This window comes from Apus apus, chromosome 2, assembly GCF_020740795.1.
Source record: "Apus apus isolate bApuApu2 chromosome 2, bApuApu2.pri.cur, whole genome shotgun sequence".
Classification (NCBI taxonomy): domain Eukaryota; kingdom Metazoa; phylum Chordata; class Aves; order Apodiformes; family Apodidae; genus Apus; species Apus apus.
The window spans coordinates 26,696,835-26,721,452 of record NC_067283.1 but is presented as its reverse complement, the minus strand read 5'-3'; the positions used below and the strand labels follow the sequence as shown (position 1 = coordinate 26,721,452).

General features: G+C 39.9%; 2 protein-coding genes across 12 annotated transcripts in view; one reads left to right on the top strand and one right to left on the bottom strand.

The window, feature by feature from the left end:
- Nucleotides 1-10,342, top strand: part of ICA1 (islet cell autoantigen 1) — a 72,562-nt gene extending 62,220 nt beyond the window's left edge. For 3 of the 7 annotated variants that reach the window (XM_051611582.1, XM_051611584.1, XM_051611581.1), the window contains 3 exons: nucleotides 2,028-2,309; nucleotides 7,400-7,498; nucleotides 9,166-10,341. In XM_051611582.1, the coding sequence (XP_051467542.1) occupies nucleotides 2,028-2,309; nucleotides 7,400-7,498; nucleotides 9,166-9,287 (503 nt within the window). In that variant the 3' untranslated portion in view covers nucleotides 9,288-10,341. Of the gene's footprint in view, nucleotides 1-2,027; nucleotides 2,310-7,399; nucleotides 7,499-9,165 lie in introns of all 7 variants that reach the window. The other 4 variants (XM_051611588.1, XM_051611585.1, XM_051611587.1 and 1 more) reach the window with 3 other exon arrangements.
- A 10,820-nt stretch (nucleotides 10,343-21,162) lies between these two features.
- GLCCI1 (glucocorticoid induced 1) overlaps nucleotides 21,163-24,618 on the bottom strand; it is a 57,704-nt gene continuing 54,248 nt past the window's right edge. For 4 of the 5 annotated variants that reach the window (XM_051610340.1, XM_051610342.1, XM_051610341.1 and 1 more), the window contains one exon: nucleotides 21,163-24,159. In XM_051610340.1, coding sequence (XP_051466300.1) covers nucleotides 23,811-24,159 — 349 coding nt within the window. In that variant the 3' untranslated portion in view covers nucleotides 21,163-23,810. The remainder of the gene's footprint in view (nucleotides 24,160-24,618) is intronic. The other variant, XR_007888582.1, reaches the window with a different exon arrangement.

The following is a 24,618-nucleotide window of genomic DNA, read 5'->3' as shown; positions in this document are numbered from 1 at the left end:
CCATTTTCAAGGGTCACCTCCTCCATGTGCAGCAGCAATGTGTCCCAACAAAGAGGAAGGCAGGCAGGGTAGCCAGGAGACCTGCTTGGATGAGCAAGGAGCTTCTGGACACAGTTAAATGTAAAAACAAGGTATACAGAAAGTGGAAGCAGGGCCAGGTATCCTGGGGGGAGTACAGACAAGTTGTCAGAGAAGCAAGGGATCAGGTAAGGAAGGCCAAAGCACAGGTAGTGTTGGACGTGGCCAGGGATGTGAAGAACAACAATAAAAGTTTTTACAATTATGTCAGCGATAAGAGGAAGATGAGGGAAACTGTGGGCCCACTTCAGAAGGAAACTGGAGACCTGGCCATGCAGGACCATAGAGCAGGCTGAGGTACTCAGTGACTACTTTGCCTGTGTCTTCACCAGGAAAGGCCCTGGTTACACCATCCAAGTTAGAGAAGGCAAAGGCAGGACTCTGAAAAGCAAGATCTTCCCATTGTAGGAGAAGAGAAGGTTTGTGTCCACGGGACCTGATGGGATTCATCCACAGCTCCTGAAGGAACTGGCCAATGAAGTTACAAAGCCTCTGTCCATTATATTTGAAAAGTTTTGGCAGTCTGGAGAAATTCCCACTGACTGGAAAAGGGGAAACATAACTCCCATTTTCAAGGGAAAAAAGGAAGACCCAGGGAACTATAGACCAGTCAGTCTTAACCTCTGTGCCCAGCAAGATCATGGAGCAGATCCTCCTGAAGGCTCTACTAAAGCACGTGGAAAACAAAGGGGTGACTGGTGACAGCCAACACGGCTTTTCCTGGGGAAAGTCCAGAGGAGGGCCACAAAGATGATCAGAGGGCTGGAGCACCTGTCCTATGAAGACAGGCTGAGAAAGTTGGGGTTGTCTAGCCTGGAGAAGAGAAGGCTCCAGGAGACCTCATAGCAGCCTTCCAGTACCTGAAGGGAGCCTACAGGAAAACTGGGGAGAGACTTTTTTCAAGGGCTTGTAGTGAGAGGACAAGGGGTAATGGTGGGTTAAAACTAGAAGAGGGGACACTCAAGTTAGACATTAGGAAGAAATTATTCAGCCTGAGAGTGGTGAGACACTGTAACAGGTTGCCTAGGAAAGCTGTGGAAGCCCCATCCTGGGAAGTGATCAAGGGGCTCTGAGCAACCTGATGTAGTGGGAGGTGTCCCTGCCCATGCAGCAGGTCGGATACTAGATGATCTTTAAGGTGCTTTCCAACTGAAACCATTACAAGTAAAATAACAGTTGGGGTTCTGTGACAGTTCTTTCACTCTCTAAGTGTCTTGTAAGCTTGAGAAAAGTTATTTTCCTGATTACAAGCTTAATGTATTTTATATAACTTTGTAAGATTTCTAAAATAGGAAAAATAGTGGGTTTAGGAGCATTGGCTCCAATGAGCTTCTTCAGTTGCAGTTCTGGTGCTAGAAAAACTAGCAAGGGGAATCAGAAGGAAACTGACCCAATTATTTCTCCAGAGCCTAAGAAAGGGGAAAGAAGTTACTACAGCCCTGAACATATAGAAATCTCACTTTCTGTAGAATAATCTGTTCTCAGGGGGAAATACCTCAATAATTCAAGCATTGGTCAGAAGGTCAGGTATGTTCTCACAAAATTCTAGAGTAATCTCCAACTCTTATTTCTTTTCAATTTATATCAATCCGATTTTTTGACACTTCTATGTGATACTTCAAAAAGCAAAAAAAAAAAAAGTTCTCCAATATTTTAAATATTAGACTGTGCAGTGATTTTGGGGTGGTGTTCAATAGATTTCTAAGCATACTTACTGTTTTTAATGAAAAATTAGTCTTAACAGCAGTGAGGTTATCTAAGACAACCAAGGAATTACTTGTTGCATAAGCTACAAGCCCTGATATCCAAAATAATTTGGTCTGAAAGAGAAAACAACATTTTTTCATGCAAAAATAATCTATCTCATTTGACATACAAAACCTAGACTGGGTGTTTTGAAAAGGTTCCTTCTCTTCTTTGTTTGTCTAAAAAATTGCTTATTTTGACAGCTTCAAAGGATCAATTTGTGAGGTCATTGGAATCAGAACCTGGTGATAAGGATGACATGGTATTACTCAATGAGATCCTCAACGCTTCCTCCCTGGAAGAGGGGGAATTCAGCAAAGAGTGGACAGCTGTTTTTGGACAGGTGGCACTTTCTGATCTCACCATTAACTCTTCAGCTGGAGATGTGGAGAACACTTCATCTTCTGTGGCGGCAGTGCCATCAGGCTACTTGCCCTCACAGTTGTTGGACCAAAACATGAATGACTTGCAGTCGTCTTTACATGGTGAGAGCTCATCTTATTCTCATAAGTGTTTTGGTTTTAGGCTTTAGAGTATGATTTTCTGCTATGTAGAAGTGTGGTAACACATGTTATGCCACAGCTGCAGAAACCATGAAGTTCAAGCAGAATGTGACCTGGAGAAAAACGTGAGTAGCATGTTTGTTTTTCTAGCCTTGCTTATTCAATGATTGTGAATGAAGTACCCTAAATCCTAAAGTAAAAATGACTCTTGTGAATGTTTTCATTGAGCTTCCTGAATTGTTCTGCAGGTCTTTGAGATTTTTTTTTTTTTTTCTGTTTCAGAAAATCTGTTTGAGTGGGTTTTACTGTTTAAATCACATCTGCTATCTCTGTTAAGGGGTCAAAGAACCAAAAATGGTTACTGGTCTGGGAATACTATTTTTAAGCAACTTAGTAAAAATCAATTACAGTCATTCATTTGCTTTTTTTTTCAAAGCATCCCATACAGTTGCACGTAGGGGTGTGGATAAGGTAAAATGGATTGTCTCATCCTTGCAGCCATACAGGTGGATTCCTCTTGTAGGCTGCTTATCTACTGATGCCACTCGTTCTCTCCCCTTTCTTCTGTGCAGTTCATTTCCTTGCATTTTCCAAGCTCCTGCTGGGGAGAGAGGAAAGAGAGGAACTAGGGCAGAGCCTTTCAGGTGCTGCTTTGGCATTCAAGAAGGGAAGGGAGGAAGGCAGGCTGGTGATAATCTGCCAACTGCAACTACCTTCATCCTCCCTACAGTCCAACTAGATTTCTCCTAGGGCTAGCTGGAGGAAGAGCTTGCCTTTTTGGGCGCTGTCCCAAGTCCTTTAAATCCCACTGCGGAAGAGTGATGTAGGAGAGACTCATCACACTGATTCTATCCTGAATATTACTTCTTGGAACCCATGCAAATGGTACAGTCATATATGATGTAAAATTGCCTATGACATTTTGGCAAGAGTAAGAAATTCAGATTCTGTCTTACAATTAATACAGTTAGCACCTCCACCCCTGAAGCAAGATATTTGGATTACTGACTTAAATGCTTAGATGGAAACTGGGGAAGTGACATTTGTAATGATGCACAGTTTTAGATGTATTTTTATGATGAGGTACATGCATATGTGAATATGATAGTTAGAGTGACTGAAAGAGTTTAGGATCTGACCTCATGAAATATGAACAAAAGAAATAATGAGGTTTAGTCATTGCATTGTCAAATTAAACAGTTTGTGACCAGAAGTGGACATGGTATCTATTGAAAGGGGAAAAAGGAACACTGAAAAACACAGTTCTTAATACAGATATATAAACAGATTTTAAACAAATCAATGAAAATAGCAATATAAATATGGGATTGATATTTTTTTTTCAGAGTTTTTACATATTTTTAAATGTAAATATGTTTTTGAGGGAAAAATATCTTTGAGGTGTAAATGGCAAGTGAGGCTGGGTAGCCTTTCTGAGGCTGTTATCACTCTTATTTGCACAAGACACTGTCAGTGGCTGCACTTCAAAATTAGAACTCAGGTATGGTACATTCAAGGAACGCCAGGAATGGGAAATCCATTCCAGTCAACATGGTATCCTAAAATATTTTTGGAGAAGAATAAATATCTATTGGAAGAACAAAACATGTAGATGTTTTCAAATGTTTTCCAAGGTTTTGGCAGAAGATCATGGTAACTGATCTACTGGCTTTTGAAAAGTCAGAGATAATCAGCCGAACAATTGTATCGAATAATCAGTTCCTTCCCAGCTATAAAACGCGGAGTAAAATGCATAATTTCAACAAACTTTCATAGACTGTTTTTCTTTTTAGGGTTTTTCTTATTTTTTAACAGAAGGTGAAATTCTGTCTATTCTATATATTGTGAAATCTCACCTTTAATCTTAAACTACATTTCATGTCACTTTGCACCACTTCATTCGTAATTTGACTTTATCAATACATTGGGGTACAGAGACTCCTTTTTTAGCAACAAAATACCAACTGCAGTATAAACAATTTTTAACATACAGGTTGGAAATACTAGAATATATGAATTATGGATATTTTTACTGAGGATACATTTTTTCCCCCTAATTTGTAGGATTGCTTAATAATTATTCAGTGTGACGTGCTACACTGAAGCCTCAATGTTGCAGACTTCCTGTGTGAATTTGGCCTTAAGACCATAAAGATTCTTAAAACTCACATGCTTAACTTTAAGCACATTAACTTTTCTATTAACTTCAGTGGGATTACTTACTTATTTTATGTGAAGCATGCTCATAAATCTTTGGGGCTTTGTTTTCTCTCTGCCTCAGATCTTAATCTGTAAAACAGGCACAATGCTATGCAGGTTATAAACTGTTATGGTCAGGAATTCCCAGCTCAGAGTTTTCTCTGCCTGTATTTATAGGCAGGATCTAGCACAATGGGACTTTGAATTGCTGTGGGACTGCCAGGTGCTGGTTTAAAATACATATAAATGTCTGTGTGTGTGTGTGTGTGTGCATGTGTGTGCCTGCATGTGTTTGTGTGTGTGTATATATATATATATAAAAATTAGAAACTAAGCATGCTCCCATCAAATCTTTTAGTTTCTCTGCCAAATACATCTTTGTAGTTTAGTTGCCTTTCCAGTGTTTCAGAGTGAACATTCGCTTATGGCCTCATTTATGTATTTGTACCACTAAGGGCTCCTCTTTATCTTCCCTACACGTGCACATATTCTAGTTGGTAAGAAAATATGCAGGTCACTGTTTCTGTTTCTGAATTCAATTGTGGTATTGTTTGTGAAGGTGCTAGCTGAAAAGTAAGCAGTTTGGTTTCCTTGCTGTCTCAGCAATAATCTTTTGTCTAGTCATGTAATGAAGCCATCCTGTGAACAGGCAAACCAGAACAGACTTAGGACCAACTGCTTTCAGATTGATAGGAAACTTTGTTTTTGAAGGGCAGAGTTGTTCTCTGTAGCTCACTGTGAGTCAACACTAAAAACATAATTTATGGAAGCATTTATTGAAAATTCTGTGTCAGTCTTTCTCAAGTTCTTCATAGGTAGATGTTCATCACAAAAGCATCTCACATTTTATGGAGCATTTTTTGGTTGGGCATTTTTGTTGCTGTTGTTAGGTTATTTTTGTTTTCTAAGTGGTAGTTGTGCTACCCACGTTTCAATGAAAAGAGAAGCAGGTCACAGAATCTCTTACGGACACGCTACTTACCAAGCCTTAGTCCAGGAACAAAAGAGGAGGGTTCCAAAGGAGTTAACTGGTCTGCTGTGTTTCAGTCTGTCTGTCAGTCACATCAGTGTAAATGAACATCAGTGAGATCTCAGGGAGCCTGATCTCAGTGAAGTCACTGGGACTTGCTCAGAAAGTCTCTGGGCAGCACTCCCATTAATTTCTATGAGATTAAGATTTGGCACTGTTTGCTTAAACCGCTCAGTTTATCTGTTGCCATCCATGGACATCTTAAGACACTTTCTCGCAATCTGTCTCTGAACAAATGAAAGAGCACTACCATTCTCTAGTTGTGGGTAATACCCTCTACCAGCCTTCTTTTTGTAACAGAAGAAGAGAAAATGCCTGGAAAAGCCTGTTGTTCTGAAGCATTAATGCCATACTTTTTATTATTTATAATACAAATCCAGTCATTTGAAAGATTATTATCTCATTTTCAGGGGGCACAGGCTAGCTCATAAGCTTTTATTGCCCTTGAACAACTATTTGTGAGCCTTATTCATCCAGATTTTGAAGAAGCTTTTGGTTTGTTTCCTTGCAGATACAGAGGATATTTTTGCCTTCAAATTTCCTTCTTAATTAATGTGATTTTATAGAAACACTCTTCTTGCCTCATTTTAATAACACAGCTTTTTGTAGTCAAGATGAGATCAGAGAGTGATGAGAATAATCTATCACAGAGAGGGAGGGTTTCTGTGACTTACATGACTGTTACAGTAACTGACAGGACACTGGGGACCAGTATCTGACAGGGGTCTCAACAGAGGAGGCAGGAAGAGAACGAAGGACAAAGACAGTTGAAAAGGATGTGAGAGCATGAACTTTTTTAAAGAAGTGACTAAATAAGGAAATGCAAGTTGTGTGCACAGATGAATATCCTGTTCATGATATTGCAGAATTATATATATTAGATCTCTGAGATGGATGGATAACTGATCAGGCCACAATTAAAAGAGGTAATATTGAAATGAGAAATAACCTCTAGTTCTCTCAATGTGACAAAACATAAGAATGTAAATATCTTAAGCCAGGGACAAAAATGCTCCATTTTTTCCTAATATATTTCCATGGTACACCACCTCTAGTTCATTTTGCCAGCCCAGCCCTCAGTAACTGCATTTATGATTACTATTTTGTGGCTATGGAATATGCATGTAAGAACAAAAAATTGTGAGTAACCAGTTTTACTTTTCCCTGCTTAGTTACTCTCTCACTGCTGAGACTATCCTTTCAAATTAATAGCAAAACAATACTCTCAATAAAACCTAGTTTTACATTAACTTGAAGTAGCACATCTTGACTTTAATTCTTCACAGTGTTTTGCAAAAAAATATTTTTTCAGAATTAATAATTTCAAAATTAATTTTAAAAATCTGAATAACCTAAATAAATGTGTTGTTTTTTTCTGGGACAGTTGATGAAATGAAAGTCTTATGGAGCTGTAAAAGTAAAGAAAGATGAAAATAATGTGTGTATTTGTGGTATTTTTGCCCAAATATAAGTTATATTCTTTTCCCTACAATTGTGCTTGACTGGATTACCATACTGACCTTTCTATGAAAAAGTATGAGCTGTGATAGGATAAAAGAAATTTTAAAAAAATACAATTAGCCAGCTTGAAGGTTTGAAAAGGTTACAGTTGCCTGAATCTGAAGATGATGAAACTGATCCATAGATACTCTCACCTCAAGGATGTTGCTTGTCTGTATTCAACTGCTGATTTCTTGTATATGAGGAAAGATATGAATGGCCATAACCACGAACATAATATTCTGCTCCATCATCTCTTGTGAGCACGTTGTGCTGCCAGACAGTGGGATGTTGGAGTTAAAATAATTTGTCATGCTTATGCTGCTGTGTTGTTTAATTCTAGGCTGGGCAGCTAACAGTGTGAGCCCTCTGTCTGTACCACAGCCTGCACAGAAACCAAGCAGCCTGAATGCTAACAAGACGCCTGTGAAAGGTGATACAGGCATGTATCCTTTCTGTTACTTTGCTTTTTCCTCTTGTATCTGTCCAATCTTCTGTTAATCTATCATAATAAAACCTCTTCTTGTAGTAGTTACATGTCCAGAATCATGTGCTTAGTGATGAATTACTCTGTTTCAGCAGTGATTATGTGCATGATATTTGTGTGCATGTTTGTGTTTTTCATAGGTGTCAGTGCTAGTAGTATGTCAAGAGTCATTCATATATAATGAGGCAGCTACTACTGCTTAAATTTTGAATCACACAGAGTGGCATGCATGCAATTTGTCTAAACAGTGTTTTGAAGCTCGAGGAGGACATTGTGGCTAAAATACACGCTACTGATAAAGCAGAAGAGCCCTAATTGCAAATTTTGTTGCTAACATGCATCATAACAGTAATCATCTGTTTGAAACTTAATTCATTTCTTGCAAGTGAGCTAAGGGTGCATAGTCCTGCCACCTACTATGGGTTTTCTGAATAAGTGAACCAGAAATACGTTGAATCCTTATTGTTAGTTTGTATTCTGTACATTCATATTCAAACAGAAGCTGTGTCAAAGATGTTCAGTGCAGAAGAAAGGAGCGATGTCTATTTCTTCCCCTGCCTTGTGGGTTTAAAAGACTAACATGTTTCAGCCCAGCAGAAAAAGATGGTTAAGATGATTTTGAAACTGTTTCAGAAATTATTGTGATGCCTCAGCTACAGTATCATCACCAGGAAAGGGAACAGCCTTCAGCTACTTTAAAATCTGTGTTTATCAAAGTGGCCAATACTCCGGCCTTGCAAACACCAAGATGAAAGCCATGCCATTCAGAGCCTAGTTTGCCCATAAATTCCTTGTTTCACAAAGAATGCTTTCATGCGACCTTTTCTCTCTGGAGTGGAACAGTACATCTTATTTCACTATCTGTATAATAAATGTTATGCATATGGTCACTAAAACAAAGCAAGTGGTGACATACCTTCTTTGTAACAGCCAAAATCACCTCCTCTTTAAGTTGAACATCTGCCCTTTTGAAATAAGAGCAGGTAGGAGACCTCTGACATCTGTATGTCGATATAGGCACATAGATGCAATAGTTCAGCTGCTGTTGGAACATATTCCTGGTTCACACTTTTTTGTATTCATCAAACAATATACCCTAATATTAGAAACTGCTCTTGGGACTGGTTATCAAATGTACATCACCTTTCTCCAGCCAGTACTTTCCCTGAAAACTTCATTCCATATGAGTAACAACCTGGTGTGGTCATATACAAGGGGGACAGAACAGTCACATTAACTGGATTTAGACAAAGGAATTTAGTCCTGTAAGAGAGGTTGAAAGTAAAATTTGCCTTAGCTTACAAGTAAAATACCTTTAATGAAATAAAGAGAGCTGGATTTTTTCTATTTTTAATTAAAGTGTTCCGATACATATCATGGCAGGAGCCATGTAGAATACACAGCCAGGTAGATGTAAAACATTCATACTTACTAAACTTCCATACTCTTTTTAAGGTAGTGGTTTAAAATGCCATAATTCATTCCAATTTTCTTTTCAGAAGTGCCCTTAGTAATAAATTAAACAACAGCATGGCATTTGTTTGACCTCACTCAAACATTCAGTCAGTTTTGTTTTAAAATAGCTGACAAGTCTGTACTTTTTCTTTTCTTTTTTCCCCCAGAACCTACAAAGAATCCTAAAGACTTGACTGCCTGGTTCAGTCTCTTTGCTGACCTCGACCCGTTATCCAATCCTGATGCTGTTGGGAAAACTGATAAAGAACATGAATTACTTAATGCATGAGTCAGCTGCCTATGGTAATTTACATTCTCCCATTCATCAACACAATTTTGGGGTTCAAAAAAAATTAAATTAAAGTTAGTATGCTGTTGTGAAACTATAAAGTATGTGCCATGATAATAAAACTAAAGGGAACTAATCCCCTTTTATATAGGTACAGTTACTTGATCTTGTTTTGTATAAAGAGTTGGCATTTATTTTCTATGTGGATTTACAAAAATGAGGTTAAGAATTAGGGCAGATTTCTTGCCAAATTAGATTATCTGCTGAAACACTGTCTTTGCCTGAGGTGATGTGGAGCTGACACTGGAGTGAAACAAAAACTGCAAAACTATTTTTTTATAATGTTTCTTGAGTAAATTAAAAAAAAAAAAATCATGTAACTGAGGAGGCTGCATGAGTCAAACATCTATATATAATATATATATTACTGCTATGTTAAGATGTCAACTATATTTGTTTTATTAGTACTCACAGTGAAAAACCTGTGCTGGGGTAATTATTGAAGAAATAAGTTTGGATCTGTGCAGCCATGGAAGTTTGTGCCCTTTCTGATTTAACTTATGAGACAAACCACTACATAAACAGAAGTCATACCTAGCAGACTTCTTTTCTGAGGTTTTCTCCATTGCACCAACAGAATTTGCACCTGTTTTTAGAAGTTTCTTGCAACAGATGCTTTACCATGCCTTCAAAACATTAATATTTCTGTTTGGAGTATTTTTCATCCAGTTTATTTCTGAAGCATGTGTTATTTTGAGCTTGTTGTGGCATTAACTCTTTAATAAAATGATTTTGACAAAAAAGATCTTTTATTCCCATTGGAACATTGGCGTGCTGCTAAATTGGTGCAGAACAATCATCTGAAGATAAAACATATGACCAGTTTTTAGACAATACCTGATAATTTACACTGTTTCTGAATGGTAATCCTGTAGGAGAGTAAGACAATTTGAACTCAGTCAGTATCTGTCCCTGCTCTCCTTTTACAGCAAAGACAAAAATGATTAGTGAGTAGCCACTCAAAATCACAGTTTCTATATACTGTATGGGGCCTGCTTTGCAATTTATTTGGCCTTTTATTAATTCAATTTATTTTCCTTTTATGCTGGTGAAGCTTTTCACTACCAGTTAACTGTACACTTGGTTTGTTAGTCGCTCAGTTATTTATTCCTTGCCTCATCATCTATTAGATAACTAATTACCTGCATTGGAAAGCTGAAAATAATATATAAATACAGAAGTTAACAAAAATTACCTGCTGCTTCTTGAACACAGCAGGTCATCATTTGATGGCCACAACGAGCAGCATTAATGTCCTAAAAATCTATGTACTATCAGTGCACAGGGGGGGTTGGGTTAAGCAGAGTTCATCTGCCTGAAACCTCAGCAAGTTTTAAACACTTCTGTTCAAAATCCCATCCCATTGCCTGGAAGTGTCAAGGTACTTCAGTTTTTGCCAGAGAGGTCCGTTAGATGTTTAGCAGTATATTTTCACTTATAATAGCAAAGGAGGGGCTGGTCTTCTCTGGTCTCCTGGGCAGTACCCAGCCCACCAAATCCCCAGTACTGAGGCTGGTCACTAAGGCATAGAAGCTGATGTATATATTTAACTGTTTATAAAACTTGGTTACTTCCACAGTGTTTCCTACTGTTTGGTACTGGCAGCTCCTTGCTCAAAGTCTTTTCTGAGATGTATAACTGTATTGAGCATCAAGAGGGAGCCTGAACTCCTGACTTTGGGCTGCAGTTTCTGGCAGTAAATAAGACACATACAAGGTGTATTAGCTGGGAATACCTAAGGTTTGTGCTGGGGGTGCACTTAGGTTTATGAGTGCTAGTTTGCACTCATAACACAGAATGTTTGCCTTGAAATCCTCTTAATCCCAAACTGTAATTATCTGCAATGCCAAAAATTTTAGGAGCTCAAGGGATAGGCAGACTGCTTTCAGTCCAACTTGGTTACCCCTGAAATGGTTAAACAGAGTCTTGCAACTTCAAGCAAGTCTGTAGTTGCCAAACTTGCTTTGGATTGTGTTTGTCGTGAGAGTTGCTGGAACACTTGTGGACAATACACTCTCACATTTTTTGGTAGCTGAAGCAGGCTAAAAGAAAAGATGTGGCTGTACTGACTTCAAAACAGCTAATTAACTGTTCTTTAAGACTCAGAAAAATGTGTTTGTTTTTTAGGTCACAGATTCTAGACTTCCAGGATTTATTTTTTTTTTTTTTAAATAAAAAGCTCCTGTCTTGATTGAAACAATTAAGGGCATTGCTCAAGTCCAGCTAAAGATGTTCTGAATCCTCATTGTGTTTTTAGGTAGAAAAACCATCTAAATGATCATCCCTTTTACACAAAGCAAACCATGACTGCAGGGGGTTTTTTTACCATCCCCCTCCTCAAACTGTGCTACCAATTAGTTTCTATTAGGCATTGATTTCTTGTAATATGTAATTTTTTTAATTAATGTTAGCTTTGCATCCTTAGACTTTAACCTGTGCAATTTTTTTCACACATTCAAATTGAAAAAAGGAGCCAGAGGTATTTTAAATATAATTAATTTTGCTTAAAGAAAAGCAATTGAAATCCCTATGTACAATGCATTATTATAATGAACATTTATTAAAGCTGGAAACTAGAGCAAGAAAGCTATCATCCTGCAAATAGGCATTTTTCAGGCAAAAACCTTAATTACAGAGTTACAAACAATACTTCCCTACTACTAATGAAGTGTATGGCATGCACTTCTTGGCAGCCTGGGCTGCAGAGTATCTCCAAGCCCCAGTGCCACTGTGAGAGGATTTTCTGTGATGTGCTTACAGGCTCAGCAGTAGTTGGGACAACAGAGTAGTTCATCACCCTGGTAGAATTACAGATTGATTGTTCTACATACATAACGCTCATCTTGATTTAATATGCTTCATTCCAATTGCTTATTCTGGTTTAGTAGTGGATTGTTTTAAAACAAAAACAGCTGCAGAACCCCTATGGCAGATGGAAACAGTGGTAACTGATTAACTGTCTTTATCAGGAAGTTTATCAAAGCTGATATAATTGATTTGGTGAGTTGAAGTTTCTACAAATCTAAGAACAGCTGCTTCAGGAAAATTGGAGAGTGGGCCTTGGGAACTGAACAGCTCCTGGAGAAAGCTAACAAGTAACTTTTTCAAGTAACTTTTCTGGCTGCCTTAAGTGATCAGAATTTACTTCCAACATAGCAGAGTATGACTTACCTTATTCCCTTCTGCTGTTTCCATATCCAACATTGCATGGACCCGACATTTAGGTACTTTGAAGGAGGACCACTTGGCCACAAGCCTTTCCCTAACACCGTTTTTTAAAATGGGCACCCTTCAAATGTTAAGGGCTGCACATGCTAGGAAAAAAAAACAGAACCACCTAAGCAACAACGTGACTGAGTGGAAGAACAGCACCAGCAGCAGCTTTGCTCCAGTTGGGAACAACAGCAGGCCTACAAGCCCTGGCAACCCCAGGATCTGAGCCTAGAAAGGCTCAGTAGGGCAGGAGGTTGACTGTGTTTTCCTGCGGCCTCTGCCACTACATCTGCTATCTACCGTCACATCCTAGTGCCCGTGCCAGGGGATACTGGACGAGCACCACAGGAATAAATGGTGGTTGTACTGCCCATGCTTGTGACTGAGAGTATGTGGGGTGAAACACAGGCAGAGGAAGAAGAGATGGAAGGTCTTACCTTCTCTGAGTGCAGTTCCCAAAGATGATTAGAGTAGCAGCAAGACATTGACACAGTAAGGGTGCAGCTGCCAGTGTTGGCTCCCTCCTCACTTGCTCAAGGTCCTTTCTTCTTCGGCCCAGCATGCACTTACTGCTTCCACCCACTTGGTCCAGCACCCATCTGCTTTATCCTCCTGGCAGGGAGGCACCAAGGCAGGCTGGCAAGGATGAGGCCCTGCCATGCTGTGGGCTGGGCAGCCAGCAGCCACTCTTGCTCACCTCATCAGTCAAGGACTAGTTGCAGGATTTGGATTTCAGCCACAGTAAGCCGTGGCCAGCCAGGGAAAGAGAGCTAGTGTATTTCTAGGATTTTTTAACACTACAGGTGAGTCAGTAACCTGAAGTTGAGCCTTCACCACAGCCCAGACACGCTGCCTCATCTAGCATTTACTGTGTGTGTCCCCCCCTCTGGTTAGCCTGCTTTTACAGTTTCTGCTCCTTGTAAACTGTCTTATTTTTAAACAAGCCACCATATGGGCAGGCAGGAAGCAGAGCAACAGCTAGGCTTGCCAACAGCCAAGCAGCAGAGGCTTTGCCTCAGCTGAGAAGCAGAAACACTGAGACGGTCTCGCGCCGCGTTGGCAAACTCGGTACAGACGAGCTGCTTCCCTCTGTTGGGGCTGCTGTCCTCGCTCGGCCTGTGCTTAGTGCCCAGAGCCTAAGCTCTGGCTAGGATGGCACACAGTGAGTGAGCCAAATACCACACAGACAAAGACTGTTCCCTGACAGCAAACAAGGACACCATGGCCAAACAGGCCCTGCAGGTCCAGTAGGCTTGGCCTTGGGTCACTATCCAGCCTCCAGCTCCAGGACGGACTGGCTTTGCAGGCAATCAGACCATTAACTGTTCATTAACAGTGCTCTCCTAAGCATAAAATTGACTTTTCCCCTCATTGGCCAATTAGAAAACACTATAAACTTCCTTTTAAGTAACACAAGGTATTTGCCTGCACAGAAGCCCACCTGCAGAGTTGTAATAATAGTCGGGGGCTGAACCACCTCTCCCATGAAGAAAGAGGCAGTTGAGGTTGTTCAGCCTGGACAAGAGAAGGCTCTGGGGACACCTTATTGCAGCTTTTCAATAGACAAAGGGGGTGTATAAGACAGGAAGAAAAAAAAGTAGATGAAGGATTTTAGAAGCAACTGCAGACCCACCTAAGCTGTTAAAGAAGTTACAGCCAGCCTTCTCTTTAAACACATCTTTCATCTAGCCCAGAAACCTACTCTGTAGGGTGTTTCTATTATTTTGGACTTCCATAGCCTTCCAGGTCTCAGGACAGGTGCTAGAAGCCATATGCTTTATCTACAGGCTGGAGAGAGGAAAGAAAAAAAAATAAAGTGCCACACAATGAAGTCTTCTACCCCATCTCCACCTAAGTGGGTGTATAACAGCTGGCTGCAGTAAACAAGCATGCTGAACGTAACAAGCGTAGGATCTGACAAGGAAAAAAAACAAACCTCTACTATTATTCCAAGTGCAATCCTCAGAATAAAACTTTAACGTGTAAAATACAGAATTTAAAATCATGGGCCACTGAAGTAATGGCTTTGCTGCTACAGCTACATATTTTCCTGGACTGTTTAGGTAGTCTGTGATCTTCCATGATCATTTCTGCCTTGAATCTGGTTACCAGAGCTTTGGAACACCAAAGTCTGACAAAAGAGTGGCCCACATTGTGGCAGACAAATAGTTTGTTTTTTAGAAGACAACAGAGATTCTGAAGAATGGGGCACACCCTGGAGGGATTTTTCAGATCTGAAGTTCAACCAGGTCTTGGACTGATTTAACCTTTCTATGAGTCTGCCCCCAAATTTGGTGACAAGAGCTAGGACTGCAAGGAAGCAGGGGCACCTGAGCAAATCAAGTTTTTTTCCCCCAGAAGGCCAGCCTGTACTATTAAGTAACAGAAGCCTGCTAAAGGCTCGAGTCCTTGAGCATCCCAAACCCATCTAAATGTGGGGAAGTGCCCCACAGTGTCCTAGCAGATCCTTTCCAACTAGAAAGAAGAGCCTGCAATGGCACTAATCTGGCTGAAAACTTGGCCAGAAAAAAAAAAGGGGGGAAAAATATCCCCAAATATTTGAGAAAGCAGAGGTCACACAGCAAGGAGAGGCTGGCAGCAGCAGCAGAGCTACCAGAGCCCTTGGGCAGGGCCTGTGGTCACCTCTACTCATCACCAAACCACAGCCAGGCTTACCTGCTAGAGACACACAGCTTTTACTGCTCTTCATGCAGGGAAATTTTACAGTTGGACCTGATGACCTTGAAGAACTTTTCCAACTTAAGTCTGATTCTATGAAATAATTACAAAAAGCCTTAATCAAACAAAATATTCCTTTTGTTCACCCTTAACCCTCCCTCCCCCACTAAGCATTCTGCAACTTTTGATTTCATTTTTAAGGGAAGTGATCCAAGTCTCCTTGGAGGTAGGAGCGCTCTTAGTTTCACCAGCCTTTGCCACATCCATTAGTTATTATTGCTGTGCTTCAAGGGCTGGATAGACCTCAGAGACCACAGGTCCATCTCACAGCTTGCTGTTTCAGCTGTGGGAACATTGCCAAGACAAAGTATAAAGGGAAACAAGATTAGAAAGCAAACAGAGGCATTCAGGAAGAAAGCCTGCACTGACACTGCTTCAAGCTCCTTCTTCTGCTCCCACCCATTTTACCAGCCCAGCCTATTAGTAAACGTTAAATGCTATCAGAAAACACTAAAAATCCACAATGGGTCACTTACCTACTTCAGATTTGCAGGAGCAGATTGAACTGTCTGTCATGAGGTGGTTTTTAATGAACAGTACAACTTGCCCCTAAGTGGTTTGGGTTCCCTCTACATTCCCCATAAATACATGAAGTATGTAATGGATGGAGCTTGAGGTCGAGATACATAATGTTTTCTTTGATGGTTGTTTTCCAAGTGAAATAAGGAAAGCATTTTAAGATACAGGAAAATGCTTTTATAGTACCAAAAAAAGTCCTCCTGTTGTGTAGCATAGCTGAAACAAAATTAGTTCCTTTCCACAGGGAGGACTGCCAAAATGAAGCAAGTGCCTCTCCACAGGGAAGACTTAATCCAATACATACACCATCAGCATCAACAAAATCTGTCAAGGTGCTTCAGTTTGTGCACCAGGGCATATGAGAAAAAAAAAAAAAAACAAACAAAAAAAACCCCACAAAAACCACCTGACCCATGGCAGCATCAAGTAGCTTGGGGCCTATCTCACCATGACTCATGGTTCCTGTTACTGCCTTGCTGCCAGAGCCTGAAACGTGATGCCACCTGCCTTAAGCCTCAAAGGCTGCAGGAGACCACGTCACATCCTCTTGGTTTGCAATGAGAAGGAAACCTCTCCCAGCCATCAGAGACAGCAGAAGGGAGAGGGCTGGCAGAGCCTGTGCTTACCAAGACGGGAAATAGAGGCTCCCATGATGGCAAAGGGTGGGAGCTGGTGACTTCTGGCACCAGGAGGGTGGCTCCTGCTCCACCTGCAGATCTGCACCTACAGAACCAGGCCAGTACCCTAGTAAGAGGTAGGGCACTGGGAGCTGTGCCCCTGCACCTGCCACAAATTGTCTTTCTGCATCCAGAATATCCTTACAACTCCAACAGCCTCTAATCCTGAAAGCAGGTAATTCTTAGACATTTTGTTTCCCTTAGTGCACTTCCACAGACACCACAGAGCCCCTACGCAAGTACCAAAGACCCCAGGCTGCTGGGATGCCCCACACTGAAGTACTCACAGGATTCCCAAACATGTTTGTTTTGCTTTGTCTTTCCTGGGGGGTCTAGTTTGTTGTCCAGTCTAATAGGTACATTTCCTCACTTACTGTTTACAAGAACAAATCATTCTACAGTGCTGCATTCAACAGCCTGTCAGTTAGGGTGCCACCTGAGTGACAAGACCGCAAACTATAATAGGTGGCCTGATTTGGAGAACAAATGACACTTATCCAGGCTAATGCTCCTCTGGAGTATTAAGGCATCCACTATCTTCCTAACCCAAAGAACATCCTGTACAAACAAATATGCACATACAAGGTTACCCTCCAAATCACATACAGGTAGGGCCTGGGCTGCCTTTGCTTTCCTATTACCACATCTTCATCTCTTCCCCTGCCCCCAAGGGTTTAGCATTCCCCTGCAGCATAGAGTCAGAACAGAAAGTTCTCCTTAGAGAGAAGCAGGTTTCTTAGGTACACAGAAAGTGTCTAAACTGTCTCCCTAACATCCTTCACTAGAACAGAAAACACATCCACCATTGTACCCAACTTCCTTTCACAAACAAGAGCCCCTGAATGTGGTGGCAATCCTTAACATACATGCACATGCCCCATCCAGAATAAAGCCATGTAGTGAAAGCATGTAGGATGGTACAATCTCTGTACTGTCACAGAAACGTAAGACTACACCTGAAACTGACACCAAAGTGCTAAACGGTTTTCAGCATTTTCAGGAAGTACAATGAATTAGAATCCAAAGGAATCACAAAAACAGTCAAGCTTTCTTTCACGCACCCCTTTCCCCCCATTTCCTAAAAAAGAAACTGTTTTGTTTCCAAAGGCAGCACCCTTACTTTAACCCTTCACAATGAATTCTTCCTTCCCTATGTAACAAGCCTAAGGATACTACCAATCTTATGGAAAGGGGAAGTGTTACCCCCTGAGAAACCTTTATATCATAGAGATAGGGCAGGACTAGAATTTCTTATCCAAACAGAAATCAGAAAGGAGTATTTGCACCACTTAGCCTTTTGGCACCAAACCTTAACAGGGAGTCTAGTTTCTTTTAGCTTTCTCCTCCTTGAAGAAACTCCTTCCACAAAAATATCAGAGAGCTCTCAGATCTCACCTTCCTCCTGCAGTAAGCAGTTAAACACCCAGAATTAGTTAGCATGACTGCTATGCCTAGCATCTGGATTTAGATAATGCTATTTACTTACAGCCTATTTGGAAAAGTAAAAGGAAAAACAAGGGTACAAAAAAATAGATTGCCATGGGTATTACTAAACATACGCAGCCCTGAGCAAACCCTACTTCCCAACCAACAGCTGTTCAAATCACTGCAAAGTTTAACCACAGGCTTCACTATGCACATATACTGACACACATACACAAAAAAATAATAAAAACCCTAGAAGTTATTTTTCTACAGGCACAGTTATTAGCCTAATTGTGCTTCATTAACAAGCCGAGTCTCTTAATCCAAGAATGGGGAAAGGGGGGGAAGGTTACACAACTTCCTCTTCTCAGTCTTTCAGCTCCTCTACATCTGAGCTTCCAGGCTACAGCTTAAGGCAGCAAATTTAACATCGAGCTTGTTACAACTTGACATAAAATGTCAAGTTCTTCTGAAAAAAAAGGGACATCTCTCTATCTAGCTTCATCTGATTGATGTGCTTCCTTGTTGTCAATTGAATTAGCAGTTTAACTTGCATGTTCACTCACTTCCAGTGTGGTCTTTGCTGAGGGAACACTACCTTCTTGATCTACATCTGCCTTTCAGCCCCACTTGAGTGACACATTATTTCTGTGACCTGTTGCACTCCAAAAAGATACCAGCTACTCTCCAGTTTCTTGCCACCTCTCCAAAATTAGAGTGCTATTGAGGGGCTGGCAGAAATCAAAACAACTATAAAGTTATTCAACCACTTCTGCTTTACTAAAGACTTCATCCATGTGTGACAAAAGCCAAAAATTTCCAGAAGCCAGAAATTATCTTCAAAGAACTATTCCAGACAGTTTAAAATGTGTTAATTCCCTAGTTAAAAATACTGCAGCATGCTACTTTTTTAGTGAGGCAAGAATGCTTAAGGTAGTTATAAAACTGTACCTCTTTAGAGATAGCTGAAACCTAAGAAGCCCCAAAATATCATGAGTTAGTAAGGCTTACAAAAACAGTCTGAGCACTTCCTTTGTAAAATCCTTTCACTTTAAACATATCAGTACTTGAAAAAATCCACCTTTGCAAGTTGGTCCAGTACCTACTCTTAGTGCTAAAATAAATCCACATTTCTAGTGTGAATTAATCTAGTTGCATTTTCTTACTGTTTTAGCTTAGTATTCATGTCTGTTAAATTTAAGTAGCTCATTACAAAGTATTTCTTATGTAGGCATTTACCTACTGAAATTAAGTCACTCCTCAACTGTTAAATTAAACATATTGAGCTCCTACAAAAACCTGCCATGTTTTTCCAGTACCTTACTCATGGCTATAGCTCTTTCCTGAGCCTTCACCAGCATTTTACAGTCTCTCCTAAACTAGATAATTTTCCAGGACTGGTTACACTAATGCAGAGAGAAGATGCAAGTATTTTCACTGCATTACAATCTTTGTTAAAACAACTCCCTTTAGCCAAGCATCAACTATGAATGGCTGTACATATTCACCCCAGTAACAGGTGTACTTTCCCAGCTTTCACTTTTTCTTTGCAATTAGGATCTGGAAACACATTGCAGGAACTATGTTTATTTCCTCCCAATTGTGTAGCTTTAAATTTGTGTTTGCATGGTTATATTTTGCAAAGCCAGCCAGGCTGTTTTACAACTGCAATTGATTTATACTTCTACTAGTCATCTGTCACCTTCAGGCTGCTTGGGATTTTATGTCAAGTAACAGATGAAAGTATCAATCCATTACCATGGAGTAAGGCCAGGAGCTAGTTTGCTAAGCCTCAGTGGTCTTCCTTTGCAATGTCTCTAATCTATTCAAATTTACATGTTTATTTTGTATTACTCCAGGCTTATGTTTAAATACTGTGAAGATACTGAGGCTCTACCCTTTGGCCAATATCTGGCCCTTCCCAAGAGCTGATTTCTCAGGAAGCCATAAATCATTTCCCTGACAGCACCCTGCTTTCTCCAACAAGCAGGTCACTATCTGTTGCCCTCTACCTCTAGCATACGTAGCCAAGGACTCCCCTTACACAGTCCTCCGGACTCTGAAGAATCCATTTCTAGAGTCATGAAATGCTAGAAAATGTAACACTGAAGTGCAGGAAGATCTTTGTAGTCGCAAAGCAGGGACACAAGGCAAAATTATTTCATTAGCTCTCTACTCTCGGCACTTTTCTGACTGCTGGTCTAGGCTTCGAGGAAGACATAGGCAGTGAATTACACAAAGCACCCAATTCAAAGCATGGCTTGTGTGGAATTGGCACGTTACCCCAGCTGTAAATAACCAGGGGAGGCCAGGTTTGCAAGGATGATGAAAAGTGACCCATGCAATGCAAGTTCCATCACTTCTTTTCAGGGTGAGCTACATGCTTTAGTCAAAACGACTAGAGAGAACACCTTCCCACACAAGGACAGCCTGAAACAGCTGCAGCCAGATCCCTTTAGAGGACAAGGCAGCCACAAAGCTTTTCCTAGCAAGTCCTGGAAGCTGATGATGAAATGGCTGAAGCTAAGGCGTTTCTGACTGAAGGACATCAAGCATTTCCACAGCAGGGCGGGATATTGCATCCTTCTGGGCTCCAGACTTTCAGCACTTTCAGTTAGTTTTTAACACAGTCACATCAAAATCTTGAAATGTTTGAGATGCTGAAAACTTACATTTTCACTTACTGATAATAAGCATTAAACCGTTCTTCCTAGTTATTGCCATAGTGCTCTTCAGTAAACACTGACCGTGGAGGATTTACATGTATTTAAATATTATTCCTCTCTCTTCCTCCCTCCCCCTCACCCCCCCATCTGGAAAGAATTATTCTGCAAGTCAAATGACAATCATTTGACTCATACAAAATAACATGAAACCAAGACTGTCAGTAGATTTATACCACATCCTTTAGGGGGTTTAGTTTAGTTTCACATAGTGAAACATCTAATGGCTTTCGTAATTTTCTACAGATAACTTGAAATTAGCCAGACCACAAACACAGCAGCAGATACACAGTTTCCAATAATGCTTAACTGTGTTTTTTTTCTTCTATGCTCTGAAGAAGGACTACATCATATGCAGAAGTAAAAGATGCTATTTTTAAAGCATATTTAAGCTTTCAGCTATTTTTATATTTTTTTCCTCCCTAGAACAGTATTATGCAAAAAATCAAGAGATTATCTTATTCTTGAAGACATAGCACTCTAGTCTATAAAGATACTTGGTTGACATTGTTCTAGATGTAAATTTAGAACAATATTAAACTTTAATCTCATTCTATGGTGTTCCATACACGTTTTCCAAAACAAATAAATGAACCACTGCTTCTGTGTGTCCCCCCACCACATTTTTTTTAACTATAATTTTTATTTAAATAAGACACAGGAACTTCTATACCGAAAAAAATACAAAACAAAAGCCACACACTTCCTTGTGTAAAGCAATATTACGTGGTAACTTGAATACTGTTCAGCACAGTGGCTAGAAATAACAGTACAACTATGTACATAACTTTAAACAATATTTGACAAATTTCTACAGCTGGATGTAGAATACAATTGAGATAAACAACTGCTGGGAAATTTACATGGCAAAGCATTAGCTTTAACACATTTGGTTCAAAACCTTCAAATATGCTAAGAACAAATGTGCAATTTAATTAATATTTAGTTTCTCATGGAAAAAAAAAAGTAAAAAGAACATGTAATGACATTGTAAATATTGTACAGAGTTCATCACTGATCTAAAAACCACTCATCATATCCCCTGGTAACCTAACACCAGTAACTGAGACTATGAGTTCCTACCTGGACATAGCCAGAGCATAAAAAGGTCATCGTACTGCAAAATGTTCATCTAGAAAGAAAAGTATTAAAATGAATCAATACTTACATCATGAGTATCTTCTCCCCTTTATCTTCAGTCTATAAAATATAGTGTTTTCACCTAGGCCTGAGATTAGTAGGGTTAAAAATGGCTGTTGTTTTTCAAGGGTTTTCACATTAAAAATGGTTAGAGACAGATCTATCCTCTCTTCTATATTTTCTGCAAGGGGAGTCAAAAAACACTTGACTGTTTTATAGGCTTGTAACATATTATTAACAAAACCTTACTAATAAAAAGGAAACAATATTTTATGCCTAAAGAAAGCACATTAGTGAGTAGTTATTGGTGGCTCACTCTCACCCCCCTCCAATCTCATCTTCAAAAGAGGAAAAAACCATAATGGAGCAAGTTTAAATGCTCAGTAGCTGCAGGCTACTAATCTCTTCCATTCCTGGAAAAGGTGATCCTTATTCTCTTAGGAGCAGACAGCATAAATGTAGTTCCACTGAGCTGAAAGCAATGGAGCAAGAACATCAAGTTTATTTTGCCTTTGGGGTCCTCATTGTATCACAGGAAATTATCTCTGAAAGCAATGCTCCTCTTGTTCCAGTACAACAGAAGAGCACCTCTAACCCGTTCTTGCCATGTACTATTTTAAGAAATAGTCCAGCCTGCAAAAGCAGGATTATTTTACAAGAACTTTTTTTTTTTTTTAATTCACACTTAAGGAGGGGGGAAAACACACATTTACACACAAAACTTAAGTAACCAGAAAGTTATGGGAGAAGCTTTGATTAAGGAACATGAACTTAAAACTATTGTTTTCCCCACCCCTCTTAGAACACCCAATTGCTACTTTTGGACTTTAATCCAAACACAATTACTCACTATGTAAATAAAAATGCTGCTCATCTAACACTGCTTGACAAAATCTGAAAACCTATTTCCAACCAGCAAGTGAATGAACATTTCCAAAAGAGAAACTAAACATTAATTTGACTTTTAGACGGTAACAGTAGCATTTCACATCCTTAACTGCCAACAAAAACATGAGAGGAAATCCCCATCACCCCCCATAGAAACCTGAAAGAATTTCTGCCCTTGAACAAAAACATTATTTTCTTTCCAAATCCTCTCACACACATTGTGGAATGTTTCTCATGTACAGCCTAGTACTGAACACTTTATTTGAAACAGTTTAACAGTCATTAACTGAGCAACACCTGAAACCTTTAAATGCCACATTTTTACATATATTGAAATGACAGTAAATGCAACAGTTGTTTTACTTGTAAGCACATGACAAAGTGATATACATCACAGATTTGCTGGTTCTCCTCATGTTCACCCATGTCCAGGGGCATCACTCACCTGGATCTGAATGCACTTATTCCAAGAAAGTGGAATGTAATGAGGAAATATTAATGCATAAAATAAGGAAAGGCAAAAGAGTGATGTTCCCTCTTTAGCTTTGTAGCTGTAAAATATTATATATCCCAATATGATATACATTCCATGTTACCTGAGTTTACACTTCGAGAGAAGTACCTGAAGCTAGGCCATAGGGTGGGCACTGTGCAACTGTGGTGGCCATTTTTTATTAATTTTTTTTTTGCATTGTGTGTATTACAGAAGTTAGAAACATAAACACCTGGATCAATTGTAAACATAATCCTGAAGTACAGTATTTTCCATAGGACACAACACAGCAAGACATTTTCTATTCAGACAGGCAACTTTTTTATATATAGAGAGAGAGCTTATTTATACTGTAGAATTTGAAACAGAACACAGGACACAGTACTAATCTGGTCAAACATACTATGAAATGCATAGTCTCCACTTAAGACGCTTAACGATATATGGATTCTGCAGGCATTACTGCTTTCTCACCAAAAATGCTCAATATGAATTCTGTCCCTGCCAGGAACAGCGTTGAGATATTTTTTTCCGAATGCTGCTTAAGTACTCTGTGTTGTTTTGAAAGGTTGCCACCTCATGCAGATGTATCTGAACTATTCTCTCCTCAAGCCTTGTTTCAGGGCAGAGCCCGCTCCACCTTGGTCTAGATTAATACGTAGCTCTGAGGAGAGGAATGGTCTTCAGTCTGAATTTCTTGCAAAAGCGGCTGCTGCTGTTGGGACGGTTGCTGTACTGGGACCTCTGTAGAGTCCACTGTGCTGGTGTCATCTGACAGAGATGAGAAAGAGACCCGAGACGAAAGCTGCTCAACAGTCAGGGTGCTCAAAGCTGTGCTTTGACCAGAGTTTGGAGAGTTTTTCAGTGTCAGGTCTGATGCGGGAAGGAGGGGGCCCAGAAGTTTTACAGGACAGAAAGCTGATCCGGTTGGGATGAAATTAACCTTGTTTTTGTCAGGACATGAAAAGAGAGGGGCTGAGACAGGCTGACGAGACCTACAAGAAGAAAAAAGATTATATACCTGGCCAAACAAGGTGTTTTGTAAGTCATGAATTTTATGGTTCTACATGTTGCTAAAATGTGAATGATAAAGAATGGGATTAATTGGACAGAGGGGCAAACATCTTCCATATTGGTAGTCAGCCAACTGATCCACAGCATTAAAAATAGTACTGTCACAAAAATTACTTGATAGTTACTGGACAAACATGCAACTTCCAGCAGGAAAAATCTGCAGCACATATGGACATCAAAAAATGCCGTGGTAATTTAGAATGGCACAAACTCTTCTTATTAAAAACAATGCAGCAACAACACAATTAGGCATATAAAATCCCTTTGAAAACTTCCATGATCTAAACCTCTCCTTTGCCATATTCCATAATTTGTCTGGAGGCTTCCTCCATGGCCCAACATTGCTCCTTCACCATCCAGCAGGCAATGAAAGCTGTTAG